Below are 14,921 nucleotides of genomic sequence, written 5' to 3'. Positions count from 1 at the left end.
CCCCCCACTCAGCAAGACAAACCACAAGAGGACATCGAGAGTAAAGTTAAACTTTACTTTACAGTAATTTTTCTTCTATATACAAAGAATTACAGTACATGTTCTGGGAGCACCTGGGCAGGGCAACCCTCTTTTCATGATAAGTTTCACATACACAGCCAACAGTCTAAGGGGAGCAAAATGAAAGTAATCAATGGTCCAAGATTCTCCCCTCTCCCTCTTCTAAAAATAATATACATGCTGGAAATATGTAGTTTACTCTCACCTGCTCTGGCATTCCTTACAACTGACAGACGACTCCTGGCCAGGGCTGAGCACCCCTTTGTCTCCCCTGCAGTGCTCCAGTGCTGGCCTCTGCCCTGGCTGGGATCCTTGACTCCTGATGTGTTTCCCTCTGCCTGAGCCTGTAGAACAGGACCCTGTGGGGCACCCCCATTCACTGCCACCCTATGGGCAGCAGAGCTCAGAGGGGAAGGAAGGCAGCGTGGGGCTGCTCACTGAGGTTCTTCCCATGAGCAAACCTCTCACTCATGGCTCCTGCACAAGTTACGCTGCTGCCATGAGTGGCCCCCCATGTCCCTGGGTCATGAGGGAGGGGCACTGGGCAGCCACCCTCCCCAGGGCCCTTGGCTAGCTGGCAGCCAGAACCCCAGCTGGGAGCACACAGTGCTGGAGGGTGGCAGGGGACATTAACAGCGAGGCACGGCGCCCAGCATGGTCAGTGTCTTGGGGGCGAGCAGGCTGGTGGGGCAGTGAGCTCAGCACCACACATATGCAGGGCTGCGAGCACCACTGCTGAAAGGATTCCAGGGCCCCTCGCAGGGAGAGCCATTCCCTGTCTGCCCCCTTCTGCTGCCAACACATCTGACCTCCCACCCACACCAGCTGGGGCCACACAGCTCCAGCCACACTCCACCTCAAGCCTCCCGGTGCTTGCTGCTTTTCCTTTTAACAAGTTCCCAGTGTCTACAAAAAATACACTAAACCCAGTTCCTTGAAGTCAACAACTCGGAAACATCGGAAAAAGAAACAAAAACTGAAACCAGCTCAGTACCAAACGGACACAAAGAACATGCAGTAGCAGATGCCTGCTTGCTTCATGTGGTTCCACGGGCTCCCCACCAGGCTCAGTGGCACACTGATCTCAAAACCACCATAAACTGAAGGAACCAAGTCACTCCTTGTCCTGTTTCAGTCACACGTGCTGAAGCCCGGCCCCAGCTCCAGGGGGATGGTTATCAGCTGGCCAAGAAGCCCCAGCCCATGAGCCAGGAGCCGTGAGTCCAGCCCTACTGTGCTAAGCTGCCAACGGTTTACAATAGCACCACAATAGCCCAAGGGCTTTGCCAAGGGCAAACATGATTAAAACTTTACCTTGAAATAGGCCATAGCAACACCCATTTCTCAGATTTCCCTAGGAGGTAGATTCAGTGCTGTAGGGACTGTCCATCACTGCTGCTCCTCCAGCCCAAGCTCAGACAATCTGCCCTGTTCCCTCGAAACCAAACTTTGCTTACATCACTTTTGTAGGACCCGGAGCAGCAATCTTGCATCCTCCCATTTCCTGCTAAGCAAAGACACTGCCACCCCACAGGTGAGACTCCTGTTGAAGCCAGGCATGTGGCAGAGCAGTCCCCAAGCTCCAGTGTCCTAGGCCCTGGGAGCCCCAAGCACCCATCAGCCCAGCTGTGCTGCTGCAGGAGCGGCCTTGGCTGCAAATGCTGCCACCAGCGTTATCACTACCACAGGAGGGTGGGTAAATAGCACGGGCAAAGCCTGGGAGATCAAACACAACATCCCCCCATACTTTCAGAGTAGCTGCACGATTTGCCACTTTGCTTTAACACTCACTGGCTAGCAAAGGCCAAAAGCCTCATCAGTAATTTAGGGCAAAGCACATTACGAGCAGGTTACAATTATGGTTATTCCAATCATCAAGCAAAATCAGAAGTTAAGGCTGAAATCAAAAATAAACAGAAGGTGTTGAAGGTCTGAAGTTTCCCAAACTCCCCCTGCCCTGTCACAACACTGGCTGTGGTGTCCAGATACGAGCTGGGCACACCCAGAACATGCTCAGGGCAAACACATTGCCAAGAGCATCAAGGTTAGGGCTGCTTTTTCTTTCTCTTCAATTTTTGTTTTCTGTGAAACTAAGCTGAAGCTTTTCTAGCAGATGCACCATCTCACCTTAGTTCTTTAATGTCCTTTACATTCAATCATCTCTCTTATCTCCCGTGAACTTTAACACCAGCCACACCTTCAGGGCCTCTGCCTGCAGGGGTTTAACCCTGAATTAACACGTGCTCCCACAGTACCACCCAGACGCTTTGTGTATTGAAGTGACTCTGGTTTCTGTGGAGCTTTTTTTTGTTAAATAGGAAAAGTTTAACTGCAGAACAGCAATAAAGCAAGCTACCATGAGCTAATTTGCATCTGGAGACGTGCAGTAGGTGAGCTGATTATTCCTTACAGTGATAAGTCTCCTGCTAGATTCACCAGAGCCCTGGCTGACAGTGGGGAAGATGGGACAAGCCACGCAGAACAATGGCCTGCGCCAGCTCCCCTCATCCTGCCCACACATCCCACACGTCCTGTGGTGGCTCCTCCTCTGCAACCCTCATCCCTCAGGGCACAAGGCCCTGACCTTGCTGTTATCCCTCATCAGAGCTCCTTTGTCACCAAAGGGCACCTGGGACTCTCCTGCCCAGTAAAGTGGGTCCTCTGGTGGGGTGGAGGCCATGGCCCACTGCTGACCCCAGCCCCCTGCTCTGAGCAGGGGCAGCAGTTATCCTGCCAGCAGGGATGTTACCAGCAAAGTGTTCACACAGGAGGAGAGCCTGCATCCCCTTCAGAAATAGGAAGAGCGAGCTACTCCTACCAGGAATGAGTCTGGAGAATTCCTGCGAGCCATTGTGGGACACCCGGGAAGGGACAGAGATAATTACACCCTTGATTCTGCTTCTACAGTGCTCCACACCAGTGAATCAACACAGGAGTCACCTCTCACCCATCTGGGGTGCAATTAGGGCTGACCCAGGACTAAGTGACCAGGTGATTGGATCCCTCCAACACAGCAAGAGAGCATCACAGCCTTGGCATGGAGCTGTTGCACAGGTCTGAGCCCAGCACGAGGCTGCAGCAGTGACTCCCACAGAGTCTGCCAGGGGTATGGGTTACTTTGCCTCTACCCTCTACTTTTAAAATCCTTCGTGATTTAAACTGGCTGAATTCTGAAGGCAGCAACAAATGGCAGCAAACAAACCCAACTGCTTCAACACAGACATGTCCCTCTCCTCCTCCAAGGCAGAGCTGCCAGCTGCCACCACAGTGAGTCACCTTTAGTACAGAAGATGCCCAAATTTCCTTCACAAGGGTTTTGCTGCCTGAAGCTGTTCCCCAGCTCATGCTTCCTGATGAGGGCAGGCTGGAAAAGGGCAGGGCTGGGACCTCTCTCTACAGCTGGTCAAGCCCTGTCTATGTGACCCAGAAAAGCCCAGACTCCCAAAAGCACCACTACTCTCTCTGAAAAGCCCTCCTGATCTGACAGAGCATTGCCCAAGGCTGCAGCGAGAGCAAAGAGGGAAGAGCAGCTTCCTGGCTTCCTCCTTCAGTGAAGTTCCTCAACACCAGTTTTGCCAAGCAGCCTCCAAGCTAAGCTGAACTCAACTTCCCAACAGAAGCTGCAAGATAAGAAGCCAGAAACCTGGATCCTTGTGGAAAAGGGAGACAAGAAGAGAGACAAGGTACAGTAGCTGCAACAAAGCAGGCTATGGAAAATGCCATGCAAAGGTTTAATCCATGTTCACTGCTCCAAACAAGCTTTTGGGTAAGCACCTGCTGGCATGAAAGGCGGCTGCTGCCGTGAGCCTCACCCTGCCACGAGAGCCCGTGATTTATAGAAGTCATTTTTTCAAACCTGCTCTTGTGAGAATTCACTGAGAACTTCTCCATTTTACAGATTTAAAAAAGCCTGCACCAAAAATATTCACAGTTTATTTTTTCATGAAACAAGTAACTAGTTAACACGTGACAATGCGAAGCGGAGGTGGACAGAGCAGTGCAGAGACCTCTCTGGTTACAGTGGGAGCTAGCTGGGTGCTGGCACTGAGGAAACCCTACTTACACAATCTACATGACTAAGTCCAGCTCATGGGAAGGTTTATAAATGTAAATTCAAGATTTATTTTCCTTCTCACACATGATAAATACTTAATATACTGAACGCCATAATTTTTTTTTAAATTTTTGTTTAAAAACCTTAATGAATGCCCTTAAGGTAATCTTCTCTCTCAATGGATCTGAGTTGTCCTGATTCCCTTTGTGGAGGAGTCACGCAGAAATGCAAGCTGCTTGCATTTCCCTAGTTTCAGCAGCAAGCAGGAACTGACCTGCCAGTCTTCCCAGAAAAAAAAACAACAACATTAAACAAGTAAGTTTCCATAAGCCATAAAGCTTTTCCAAGTTGTGAGCTATTCTACAAAGGATCTGAAATGATTCGGACTAGAGAAGAGATAGCACTGGTAATGTCCCCTTGTGCCCAGCACACCCGGCCTTTACAGCAGGACGTTGTCTCAGGGTGCACACATCAGGAAAGGAGAACGGATCAGGATTTGTCTTGGTACAGGTGTCTGCCTCCCTTCATAGAAAACTGCAAAGCTCATGACCGTCTGCTCTGGGAGCAGCAGGCACTTGCAAGCCAGGTGGGAACAATGACCTGCTCCCATGTCAGAGGAAGGAGGTCAGCATGGGGCTGAACTCTGCCTTCCTGTGGAGGGGCCTGTGGATCTGCCTGGAAGAAAGAGGATACACACACTGGAGCTGCGCAAGGGTCTGGCGGTGGCATGGAGATCTGAGGCTGCGGCCCCAGATTGGTGGAGCTCAGGTAATTACAGAGGTAATGTGTTGTGAGAGTGGGAAAAAGCTGGTCAGCAGCGTTTCCTTGGCAGGACACCAACCCTACCCAGGCCAGGCAGTGCCACCAAAGGAGGTGTGTCCTCCTCCTGCCTATGAGGGTGCAGGTGGTCACAAGATGCTGCGGGTCCTTGGGACTCTACTGCCTGCCCCACGAGCACCACAGCCAAACCAACTTCTGCCTCAACGCTTGAGTGAACGGCTTTCAACAGGCCTAGTCTGGACACCAGCCCGATGACCACCAGGTACTAAACATCGCCTTCACTGTAAAAGGGAGAAGAGAAAAAAAGAAAGCCAGGCAGCTGCTGGAGCCCACCGTGTTCCAGTGTGAGAACTACAATTCAGTTGGATGGACGCACACGCGCACACACACACGCACACCAACACAGTCCAGTTAATTCAAGTCTCCTTTGGTTGTAGAAGAGTTAAGCCAGAAGCTATACAAGGGGAAGGTGTTGAGATGGGTCCCGATTCAGCTATGGCACCCTTGCCTCTGTGCAGTAAGTGGGACAGGCTTGGCTTGCTGCTGGCAACACCAGGTGTGATGGGAACACGTTCTGAACACATCTGAGGCAAAGGGAGAAAGGACTGCTCAGTCTGCTGGCTCACGCTGACAACAGAGGTCTAGAAGAGACTGGATGGAAATTTGAAAGGGAGCACTGTCCCCCTGGCAGGGCAGTGCTCAGCACCTCCAGGAACCCACTCTGCTCTGCTCCGCTATTGCTGCTTTATGGGTCACTACGTTGTCAAGTGCAGGAAAACACTCCACGTGTCCTGTGCTAAAAGATTAAGACACAAGAATGAAAAACTCCCAGATGACTTCTTCCAAGATCTCTCTTTTCCCTGACTTCCTCCAGATTTCCCGCTTCTTGGGCCTGGCCAGTCGCAGCTCTCTGAAAAAGGAGCCTGAATGGATACTGCCTATTGCTGCACTGAGCGAGTGCAGGAGCTCCTCTCCCATCTCACTGGAGATGATCCCTGTCCTTGAGCAAACCACACACACAGCATGTCCCAGTAAACACACAGACAAACCTTGTAAAGCAACACCCTGCAGGGACAGAGACCTGGGCAGGTGACACAAAATCCCTTCCCTGCTTCTGGAGTCTGGCAAGGACACACACCTGACTGCTCACCACATGATCCCTGAAACATCTCCAGTGCCAGGGCAGCCTGACTGATCTATTTTCTTTAAATGCAGTAACAAGAGCAAGGCCCCTGGCTGTGCCTAGGAACCCACCTACCAATCAAACCTGGAGCTTGAACATGCTGGATCAGTAATGTGACCATTTCAATGGAATTGGAGATTTTTACCCAGAGTGGACTCTTTATTTCAGCTTTACCATTTGTAAAAGGAAGAGGAAAAGGTCACAGATGCTCTCTCCCTTTGGCTGGGCCAGACTCAGATTTAAGAGAATGTCCTTGTTCATGTCACAAGAGAATATGGATGGGATGTGCATGGGTTAGGGGCTGGGCTCAGGGAAGTGAATAAAAAAAAACAAAACAAAGATTCCCCCTCCCTAAACATTAAACAACTGAAACCTGCCTCCCATATTCACCAACCTCACTTTGGCTCTGAGTCAGCCAACTCACGACAGACAGAATCCTGGTTACGGGCTAGCGCTGTGTTTTGTTCAGGCAAAGGGTCCTGCCCCCGAGGAGTCTGTGCTTTTCCACTCAGCCAAGCAATCTGATCAATTGTCTGAACGTTCGTGACAAGCCACTGCATCTGCTCTGGGGGCACCGGCGCTTCCCTGGCTGGCCGAGGGGTCTGCTCGAATGCACACAATCTCTCTGATGTCCACGGGGTCTGCTCCGAGGGGGCTGAGGCCACTTCCCAGCTGGGCTGAAGGGTTGGCTCTGGTAGTTTCTCTGCCGTCCGGGAAGGCTGCTCCGCAGGCGTCAGGGTTTTCGTGGTGGACCAGTGGCTTTGCTCGTGCATCTGTAGTTTCTCTGTAGGCCAAGGTACTTGTCCAACCTGTGTCACCACCTTCCCAGCAGACCAAGAGATTTGCTCCCCAGCTAACATGGTCCTCTCTTTCTGCTGGGGACTCAGCTCCACGGTTGTGGCTCCTCTCTCCTTCAGCTGAGCATTCTGGTCGACGGGACGCAGCGCCTTCTCTGACAGCAACAGCCTTGGAGCCGATACAGCTAGAGGCTTGTCCAAGGCCTGAGGCCGAGGAGCCACAGCAGGAGCCAGCTTATCCGATGCCTGAGGCCATGGGGCTGTAAGAGTGAGAGGCCTCTCCAAGAGCTGAGGCCGAGACAGCCCAGAGCTGAGAGCCTTTTCCAAAGGAAGAGCCCGGAGGGCCCCGGAGTCAGCAGCCTTCTCTGGAGGAAGGGGTCGCAGCAGCCCAGGGGAGAGAGACTTCTGTGTGAGCGGGATCCGAAGGGCCCCTGAGCTGAGACCCTTCTCCGTGGGCAGGATGTGCGGTGACCGGGAGCCAGGGGACTTCTCTGGAGACAGGGGCCATGGCAACCCTGAGCTGGGAGCCTTCTCTGTGGGCAGGATCTGAGGCACACCCGAATCGGCAGCCTTCTCTGGAGGCAGGGGATGGGGTGACCCAGAGCTGGGAGACTTCTCTGTGTCTGGGACCCGCACTGCCCCAGAGAAGGAAGCCTTTTCTAGAGGTGGTACTGCTGATCCAGGAGCCTTCTCTGAGGGCAGAATCCGTGAGACTGGGGAGTCTGGGACTTTTTCAACGGAAACAGACCACAGCACCTCAGGGCTGGAAGCCATCTCCAATGCTGGGACCTGCGGCATCACAGAGCTGGAAGCCTCTTGCACAGCCTTTGGCTGTGGACTCTGGGCAGAGGAGTCGTCCAGCGGCTGGAGCTGATCGGCCTCAGGAGGCTCATCCTCCGGCTGGGACTGCAGCATCCCCACCGTGGCAAGGAGTCTGTCAGACAGTGGAGGATGCAGGCATTTCACTGGGAACTCATCCAGCAGCTCAGGCTGCTGCGCCCTGCTGTCAATGAGGGACTTGTCCGATAACTCCAAAACCTCAGGGGCATCAGGAGTCTCATCTGCCAGCTGGAGCTGCAGGTCAGCAGCAGTAACAAGTGACTCATCCAGTGGGGACTGAGGTGATCCTGGAGGAGATTTGCTCGGCAGCTGAGGCTGAGAGGCGTCACTGGAGGACTCGTCCAGCGGCCAGAGCACCGCGTTGCTGGGAGGTTTGTCCGGCTGCTGAGGCCGCAGCGCTACAATGATGGGCTGCTTCTCTGACTGCAGCCTCAGGGACAGGGCAGCCTGGGGCTTGTCTGACGGCTGCAGGCGGAGCGACAGGGTGGTGGGAGGTTTGTCCGAAGGCTGAAGCCGCAGCGAGAGGGTGGTGGAGGGTTTGTTGGATGGCTTCAGCCTCAGTGACAAGGTGGCGGGGGGTTTATTTGACGGTGGCAGTCTCAGAGCCAGGGTGGCAGGTGGTTTGTCTGGTGAAGGTAGCCTGAGGGCCAGGGTGGTGGGGGGCTTGTTGGATGGCTGCAACCTCAGGGCAAGGGTGGTGGGGGGCTTGTCTGAAGAAGGCAGCCTCAGCGCTAGGGTAGCAGGGGGCTTTTCTGGTGACTGCAGTCTGAGGGCCACAGACTGAGGTAGGCTGTCCAGGGGCTGAACACTCATGTCTGTGTCTGCCTCTGTTTCTGCAGGCAGCTGCTCTGGTGGCTGGGTGTCCTCACCATTAGTCAGGCCTTCTATGGGAGGCGCATACTCACGAATTTCTCCTGGCTCTAGAGGGTGAGGCCCACAGGGATCATGCTCTGTGCAGCATAATCGCCCATCCAGCTTGGAGATGAAGAGCATTCCTTCCCGGTGCTGCTTGCAGAAGGACCTGGGGCACATCTCGCAGAATGAAGCTGCTTCCTTACCACAGACATCACACTGATGCCAAGGGCACTCCCACTTTCCTGCAGCATGGACACGGGAGAAAAGACACACCTTAGGAACAGGACAAGGGCAAGAGACAAAGGCCTGCTGCAAAGGGAGTTCAGGGGAAAGTGAGAACACTCCTGTAATACCCACATACAATTCTACATGTTCTCTTCAGTTTCTGCCTTAGCTCGACAGGCAATTAACACGAATCTGCATTCTCAGAAGCAGCAAGGCCAATGATAATTATGACAAACACAAGCCACATAAGCTCAGACCAAAAGCCCATCTGGCTCCTGCATAGCACTAACCAACAGAGGTGTCTAGAGAGAAGCAGTCATCCCCAATTTGCACATCTCTGTAGCTCTGATTTTCATAGAAAACAGCAGCAGTTATCTGTGCACAACACCCAAAGGACTTTTTAAGCTAACATGTCAGATTCATCTTTTAATTCTGGGTCAAAAACCTCCCTTCCTGTCTTTTAGAAAGAAGAAGGGAGAGAGCAGTGATCACAAGGGCTAAGTTTCTATAGTCTCAGAACCCAGAGGCACATCCTTAACCTCTGGCCATGTATGGCCACAATAAAACAAAGCTGCTCCCCCAGCAGCTCCATCTTCACACAACCTACTGACCATCAGTACCAATACCACCAGCAAGCAAAACACAACATTACACTTCAGAGATTGCTGCTTTTCTCACTAGCAGATGACCTCACTGGCTCAGCTTCCTGCTCCCTCAGCCAAGGCTTTGTCTGGCTCTACCAAATGCTTCCAGTTCATGGACACAACCAGGTACAGGCTGAGCTCCTGACCACAGGATGAGCAAAGATGTTTTTCCAAATATACCTCCTACTTCTGTGCTCTCCCAGCACCCCACATCCCCCATCTCTCCTGCTCCCTGCCTTGCTGTGGGGAGCAGCTCTTTGCAGAGCAGCCCTGACACAGAGCTCTGAGCCAGAGGCAATCACAGACACCAGCCAGGCCAGAGCACTTCCCAGACTGCCTGAACCAAGCCCACAGACCTGTGGCTGTGGCTATCAGCTCCTTTCCAGGGAGGCTGGTTCCTGCAGCACAGCACTGAGCAGCTGTGGGCATTGCTCCCTGGACTTGAGCAACAGCAGCTCTCCACTCCCCTCTCTCACGCTGCTTTTCCCTTGGGGTTGAAGGCAACATGTAGTAAGTTTTTCCCCTCCTTTGAAGCCAGTCCAAGGCTTCTGTTCCAGTCTCAAAATATGCACGCTGCTCTTATGTGTCTTTTCCAATTTTTCAGCATTTTTTTCTAAGTGAGGATGTTTAACACTTCCCATGGTCTCCCCTGCTCCTGGCTCATGATGCTGCAGCACAGGATGTCACTGCTCCCCCTGCACCAGCAGCATCCCAGAAAGCCACACAACACTGCAAAGACCTGGGACCATTCTTAAGGAGGTCATTTGTACAGATGGAAAATAAAAAAAGTCAAAACCTGCTCCTTTGTTGCAGGAAGGATAAATCCTTTCAAACCACTCTAATGGTCTTTGACAGGATAAAAAGGTCTAATGAGTAAGCACCCTCTCCAGGGACAGTCCAGAGCTCTTGGAAGTAAGATCACACAATTAGCAAACATGCAAACAAGCAGGAAATCCCAATTACTTGACAGCAATGCCCATGGCAGAGGAAACATTTGAAGTAGAAAGTGCTGAACCTTTCATGTCCTGAATGATACTCTGAAGAGAAGGATATGAAAATCACTGCCTATGTGTAAAAATAGTAAAATTGCTACAACTGACTGAAAATCATTTTCTAAAAACAGTTATTAATGGTCTTGTGGCAAACCTTGTACCTCCTCTTGTGAGGAGGCATTTCAAATTACACCCTGCAGGAATGTATTTTAATCTGTACAATAATTTAAATTTCTGAAAACAGAACAGCAAATACTCTTACAGATATAGGTAGATAACACTGAGCCTGTAAAGGACTGCAAAAATCCAGTTGGACAGGCTCAGAATTTAAACTGGACAAATGCTCTTGCACCAACAAGGTGTAATTAAATAAAGACAGGTGCAAAACAGGATTGCAAAAGGCAGAAAAATATGAGAAAAGGATCAAGATGAAAACTGAAGAAGGGTAAAGCAAACCATCAACATCCCATCAATATAAGTTATTTTTGCAAAACAAGTAAAACAATTTACGAAGAAATTTTATGTAAAAAACAAAATATAATTATTCTCCTCTGTCAGACTAAGCAAGGTCTCAGCTGCAATGCTGTTAAAATACTTGATTCCAGTTTTAAAAAAAGTGTGTAGGCAAGTGGGACACAGTCCAGAGTAGATCAAGAATAAAAACTTGAGGCTATGTTTGTACAAGCCGGAAAAGGACTGAGACAACAATCTTCCACTAAATAAAAAAATGTATCAGAGAGCTGGCAATTCTTTGTGTTTTTAAGTCAGGCTGTTAGGAGAGACTTTGCAAATAGAAAGCAGGGGAACAGGCTGGAGGCTGGACTGTACTTTTTGAGTATATTTTTATTTCAAATTTTTGCCCTCATTTCACCACTAGCTAGAATATGCTTTGGTACTTACATATGAACTAATGGCTATTCAGACATTTCAGAGATTCTTTTCTAACTTCTATTTTCTAGCAGTGCTTCTCCTCACCAGTGATCTCACAGCTGTCTTCAACATTGGGAAAATGGCCAGTGTGGTGACCAATACCTCAGCTATTGTTGGGACTATGCTCTGCCAGACCCCAAGAATGAGGTCAGTTCACAAAGCATCATCTCTTGGGCAAGGACCAACTCTCCCTTCAGCAACTAGTTCACATTTCTGCAGTCACAGTGGGGTGCAAACCAGGGCTGGATTGGTTGGGCAACAAGATTTGCTCAAGTGAGAAAGATTTCTCTAAATGTTAAGAAGCTGTGAATAGAGTGCAAGGTCATGAGCAGCACCCAGGACACCCAGAGCCAACACCATGAGCCAAGCAGAGCCCAGCTGTGCAGAGCACTGACCTGCAGGTCTCTTGGTCAGGTTGAGGCAGTCAGCATGGTACACCTTGGGGCAGCCTGACTTCTTACAAGAGACCAGCTGCCCTCCATCCCCACAGCTAAAGCACTCGTCCTCCCGCTCCTTCATCACCTCCGCCTGCGACCTGCGCTTCATCTGCGGCCGCCTCTTGAGCTTCTTGGACTTCTCCTCGCTGAGGCTGGGCTGGCTCTGGGGGTGAAAAGATGTTGGTTAATGCAGGGCTCTGCCCCATCCACCTCCTCCCTTGCTGCTGCAAACCTTGCTGACACAAATCCCACTGCCAGCTATACCTGAGACCTGTGCAGCATCTCTAGTGCTGCTTGGTATTTGGCAGCCAAGTTACTGTGGCAAATAGCTCCCAGTTATTTTGAAAAAGCATGGAAGTCATGCAGCAAAGCTTGACTGGACATGGGATTTATATGACTAGCAGCAGCAGAATGAGGAGCTGGGGCTGCCTGGTGTCACTGAGCTCACGCCACCTCTCCCAGACTCTTCAGGTCAAAGTAGTCAGGTTTCCTGGCACACATGACTCATAAGGAGTCTATTCAGGGCCTTCCTGCACTTTTTCACATTCATCACTTCCCTCTCTATTTTCAGTATGAATTTATCTGTCATCAGTTTAGACCTATTTGTTCTTGTGTCAATGCTGCTCTTTTGCACCAGAATCACAAAATCTTTACAGTTGGAAAAGACTTCCAAGATCATCAAGTTCAACATTTGAAGCTTTTCTATCTCCCTGAAGAAACCTGTGGGACACACTCTCCTGCTTGCAAACTGAAACTTTCACATTCTGCACATTCAGTCTTCCCAGTGACTTTTCTCTGCCCTTATTGAGTATATTTATCCCAAACGAAAGTTACAGAATTGCACATGCTACGTCAGATAACAGCTTGTACAAAGACATCAACACTTAGCCAAAAGAACAGGAAATTCCCCCAAAGCACTGCCCCCATTTGCCTTTTCCACAGCTGTGTCACACCACAGCTCAGTCCTGTGGCAGCTGAGCTGCACAGTGCTTCCTTCTCCACCACGACTGCCCAGCCATGACCTTCTCATGGTGGATTTGTTTCTGCTGTTAACCTCTCCAGGTGTGTACTGTGGAATATCCAATCTCCATTCCCCCTATACCCAGTTACTCCTTTGCAACTGCCCCATCCTCTCACTCTCCCACAGCAATGACAACTGAACTCTGCATCATCAGCAGAGTTACATTATCTGTGTAGTGAAGTAACTACAGCTGGACCCAAGACAGGCAACTAAAAGGTTCAAGTGCTCTCTTCTCTAGCCTAAGGCTTCCTCCAACTCTTCCAACTCCCCCTCCAAGCCAGGCTGAGCCTCCCATTGTGTGGAACACTCAACTACACAAAGATGATGCTTCTTGCCCCCAGTCCTGACCTTATCAAAGCACCATCAGTCCAGTTTATCTAAGGAGACACGAGCTAAATTCTGTGCCATTTTCTACATCTCTTTGTGTTCAAATATGTGTTCTCCATGCAGGATATATCTGTATGCTGAGACAATGCTTATGAAGCAATTTTTACATCCTTTATTCTGCAAAAATATCATGCATAATATTTTTATCACCAAAACATTTAAAAACCTTGGTCTCCAGACCTTTAATTTCAGAACTCTGCAGCTGGCTATCCAGCTTTCCTGTCACCAAGGAGTTACATCTCTTGATTGTTTCCTTCGCCTTCACATGTGGATGCTTCTGCTTTCCCCCTGACAATGGGGACAAGCCAAGCCTTTCTTACCACTGAAAATGCGGGCACTGAAAGCCTCCACCTAAACTAAGCCACCGATTTTCAGGCCTGATTCCTCAGCCATCTAATTACAAAGAGAACAAGAAAATCCCTTCACAGATAATTTGAATGTCTAAGAAAGGTCTAACAGCTGGACTAAACGATTCCCACTTGCTCCCTGCAGTACCATAGACTCCCAAACGTTCCTCCACACTCCCAGTTAAAAGGCACTTTTAAGAGTGAACTTGAGTATAATCAGTTTTGTCTTGCTGTATCATCAGCAAGCTTAAAAATGCATCTATTGTGAGAAGAATTTTTCTAAAAAAACCACCCCAAGGTATTGTTTTCTCGGGAGTGTTTCTTAGCCCATCTCATCAAGATGGAATGAGTCGCCTCAGATATCACAATGGAACATGAATGCCAACTAAAGGGCACCTTTCTCTCATTTCCATCGTGCAACCTGCAATTTCAAGGCAAAAATGACAGTCAAACCATGTATAACACAAGGGCAGCACAAAATCAATTAAATTGCATCCCAGGAAAGAACTAAATACATCCGATGTGCCACTCCCCTCATCTGTCAGCTTCTCAAGACATCCATTTTTTATTTTTGTAAGTTAATTTTTCTGAAGAACTAATCCCTGGAGAATTCATAAAACCTTCCCTATATAATGATGGGGCTCAACAACTGTGCTGCTGGAGGTTTTTAACCCTTAACTGTGGGCATGGCAGGATCCACATGCCAGAGCAGAGGGATTACAGACTGATTTGGTGAAGCACTTGTATCAAACCAACAGCTGAGACATAGATTTAGCGGGTGACAGCTGGGAACTCGGCCAACTGCTTCTGTTATTTCCTTTTCCCAGTGAGAACCAGCTCACACAAGGAGGTAATTGAAATCAATTCCTGTTACTGCAACATTACAGTTACAAATCGAAGCCCTCAAAAAGTCAGTGAGTTCTAAAAGCTGGTGATTTTTCAACTACAGATATGGCAGATTTCTTATGTCTGTCTGATGTGCAAAAATTGGTCATTTCATTAAAACCAGAATAAAACTAAGAACTTTACTGCAGAATAGATGGTGAGGTAGCAGCCTTCTGGATCTAAAGCAATTTCAGTGTGAAGGAATCTGGGTTTGCTGGCCTTCCATGCATGCTCACAATTTACTTTGGGAGTCTTTACTTTGGGAAATGGGCTGAGTTGTGTTTTCTTGGTTATCTAATGAAGTCCTTCCCAGGCCTGTCCTTTGCTCCTCTAGTGCTATGGAAAATGTCATGATAAGAAGTAGAATTTTTAAAAAAAAAATTAAAAACCCCACCCTCTTTCTTTTATTCTTTCAGTGTAAAATAAAGCTTCCTGTCATTATTTATAGCAACTCTGATAACTGAAGACTAAGACTTGCTCTCAG

The 14,921-nt window shown here is 49.5% G+C and overlaps 1 protein-coding gene across 2 annotated transcripts in view; it reads right to left on the bottom strand.

Annotated features, from left to right (window-relative positions):
• Positions 1 to 34: 34 nt before the first annotated feature.
• The window catches only part of NSD1 (nuclear receptor binding SET domain protein 1), a 60,383-nt gene continuing 45,496 nt past the window's right edge, over positions 35 to 14,921 (bottom strand). For both annotated transcript variants that reach the window (XM_050979804.1, XM_050979805.1), the window contains 2 exons: positions 11,756 to 11,960; positions 35 to 8,811 (listed from right to left, as the gene is read on the bottom strand). In XM_050979804.1, coding sequence (XP_050835761.1) covers positions 6,473 to 8,811; positions 11,756 to 11,960 — 2,544 coding nt within the window. In that variant the 3' untranslated portion in view covers positions 35 to 6,472. The remainder of the gene's footprint in view (positions 8,812 to 11,755; positions 11,961 to 14,921) is intronic.

Source organism: Serinus canaria, chromosome 13 (genome assembly GCF_022539315.1).
Source record: "Serinus canaria isolate serCan28SL12 chromosome 13, serCan2020, whole genome shotgun sequence".
Taxonomy (NCBI): domain Eukaryota; kingdom Metazoa; phylum Chordata; class Aves; order Passeriformes; family Fringillidae; genus Serinus; species Serinus canaria.
Note: the sequence above shows the minus strand (reverse complement) of the source record. Positions and strands in the feature narration are given on the sequence as shown.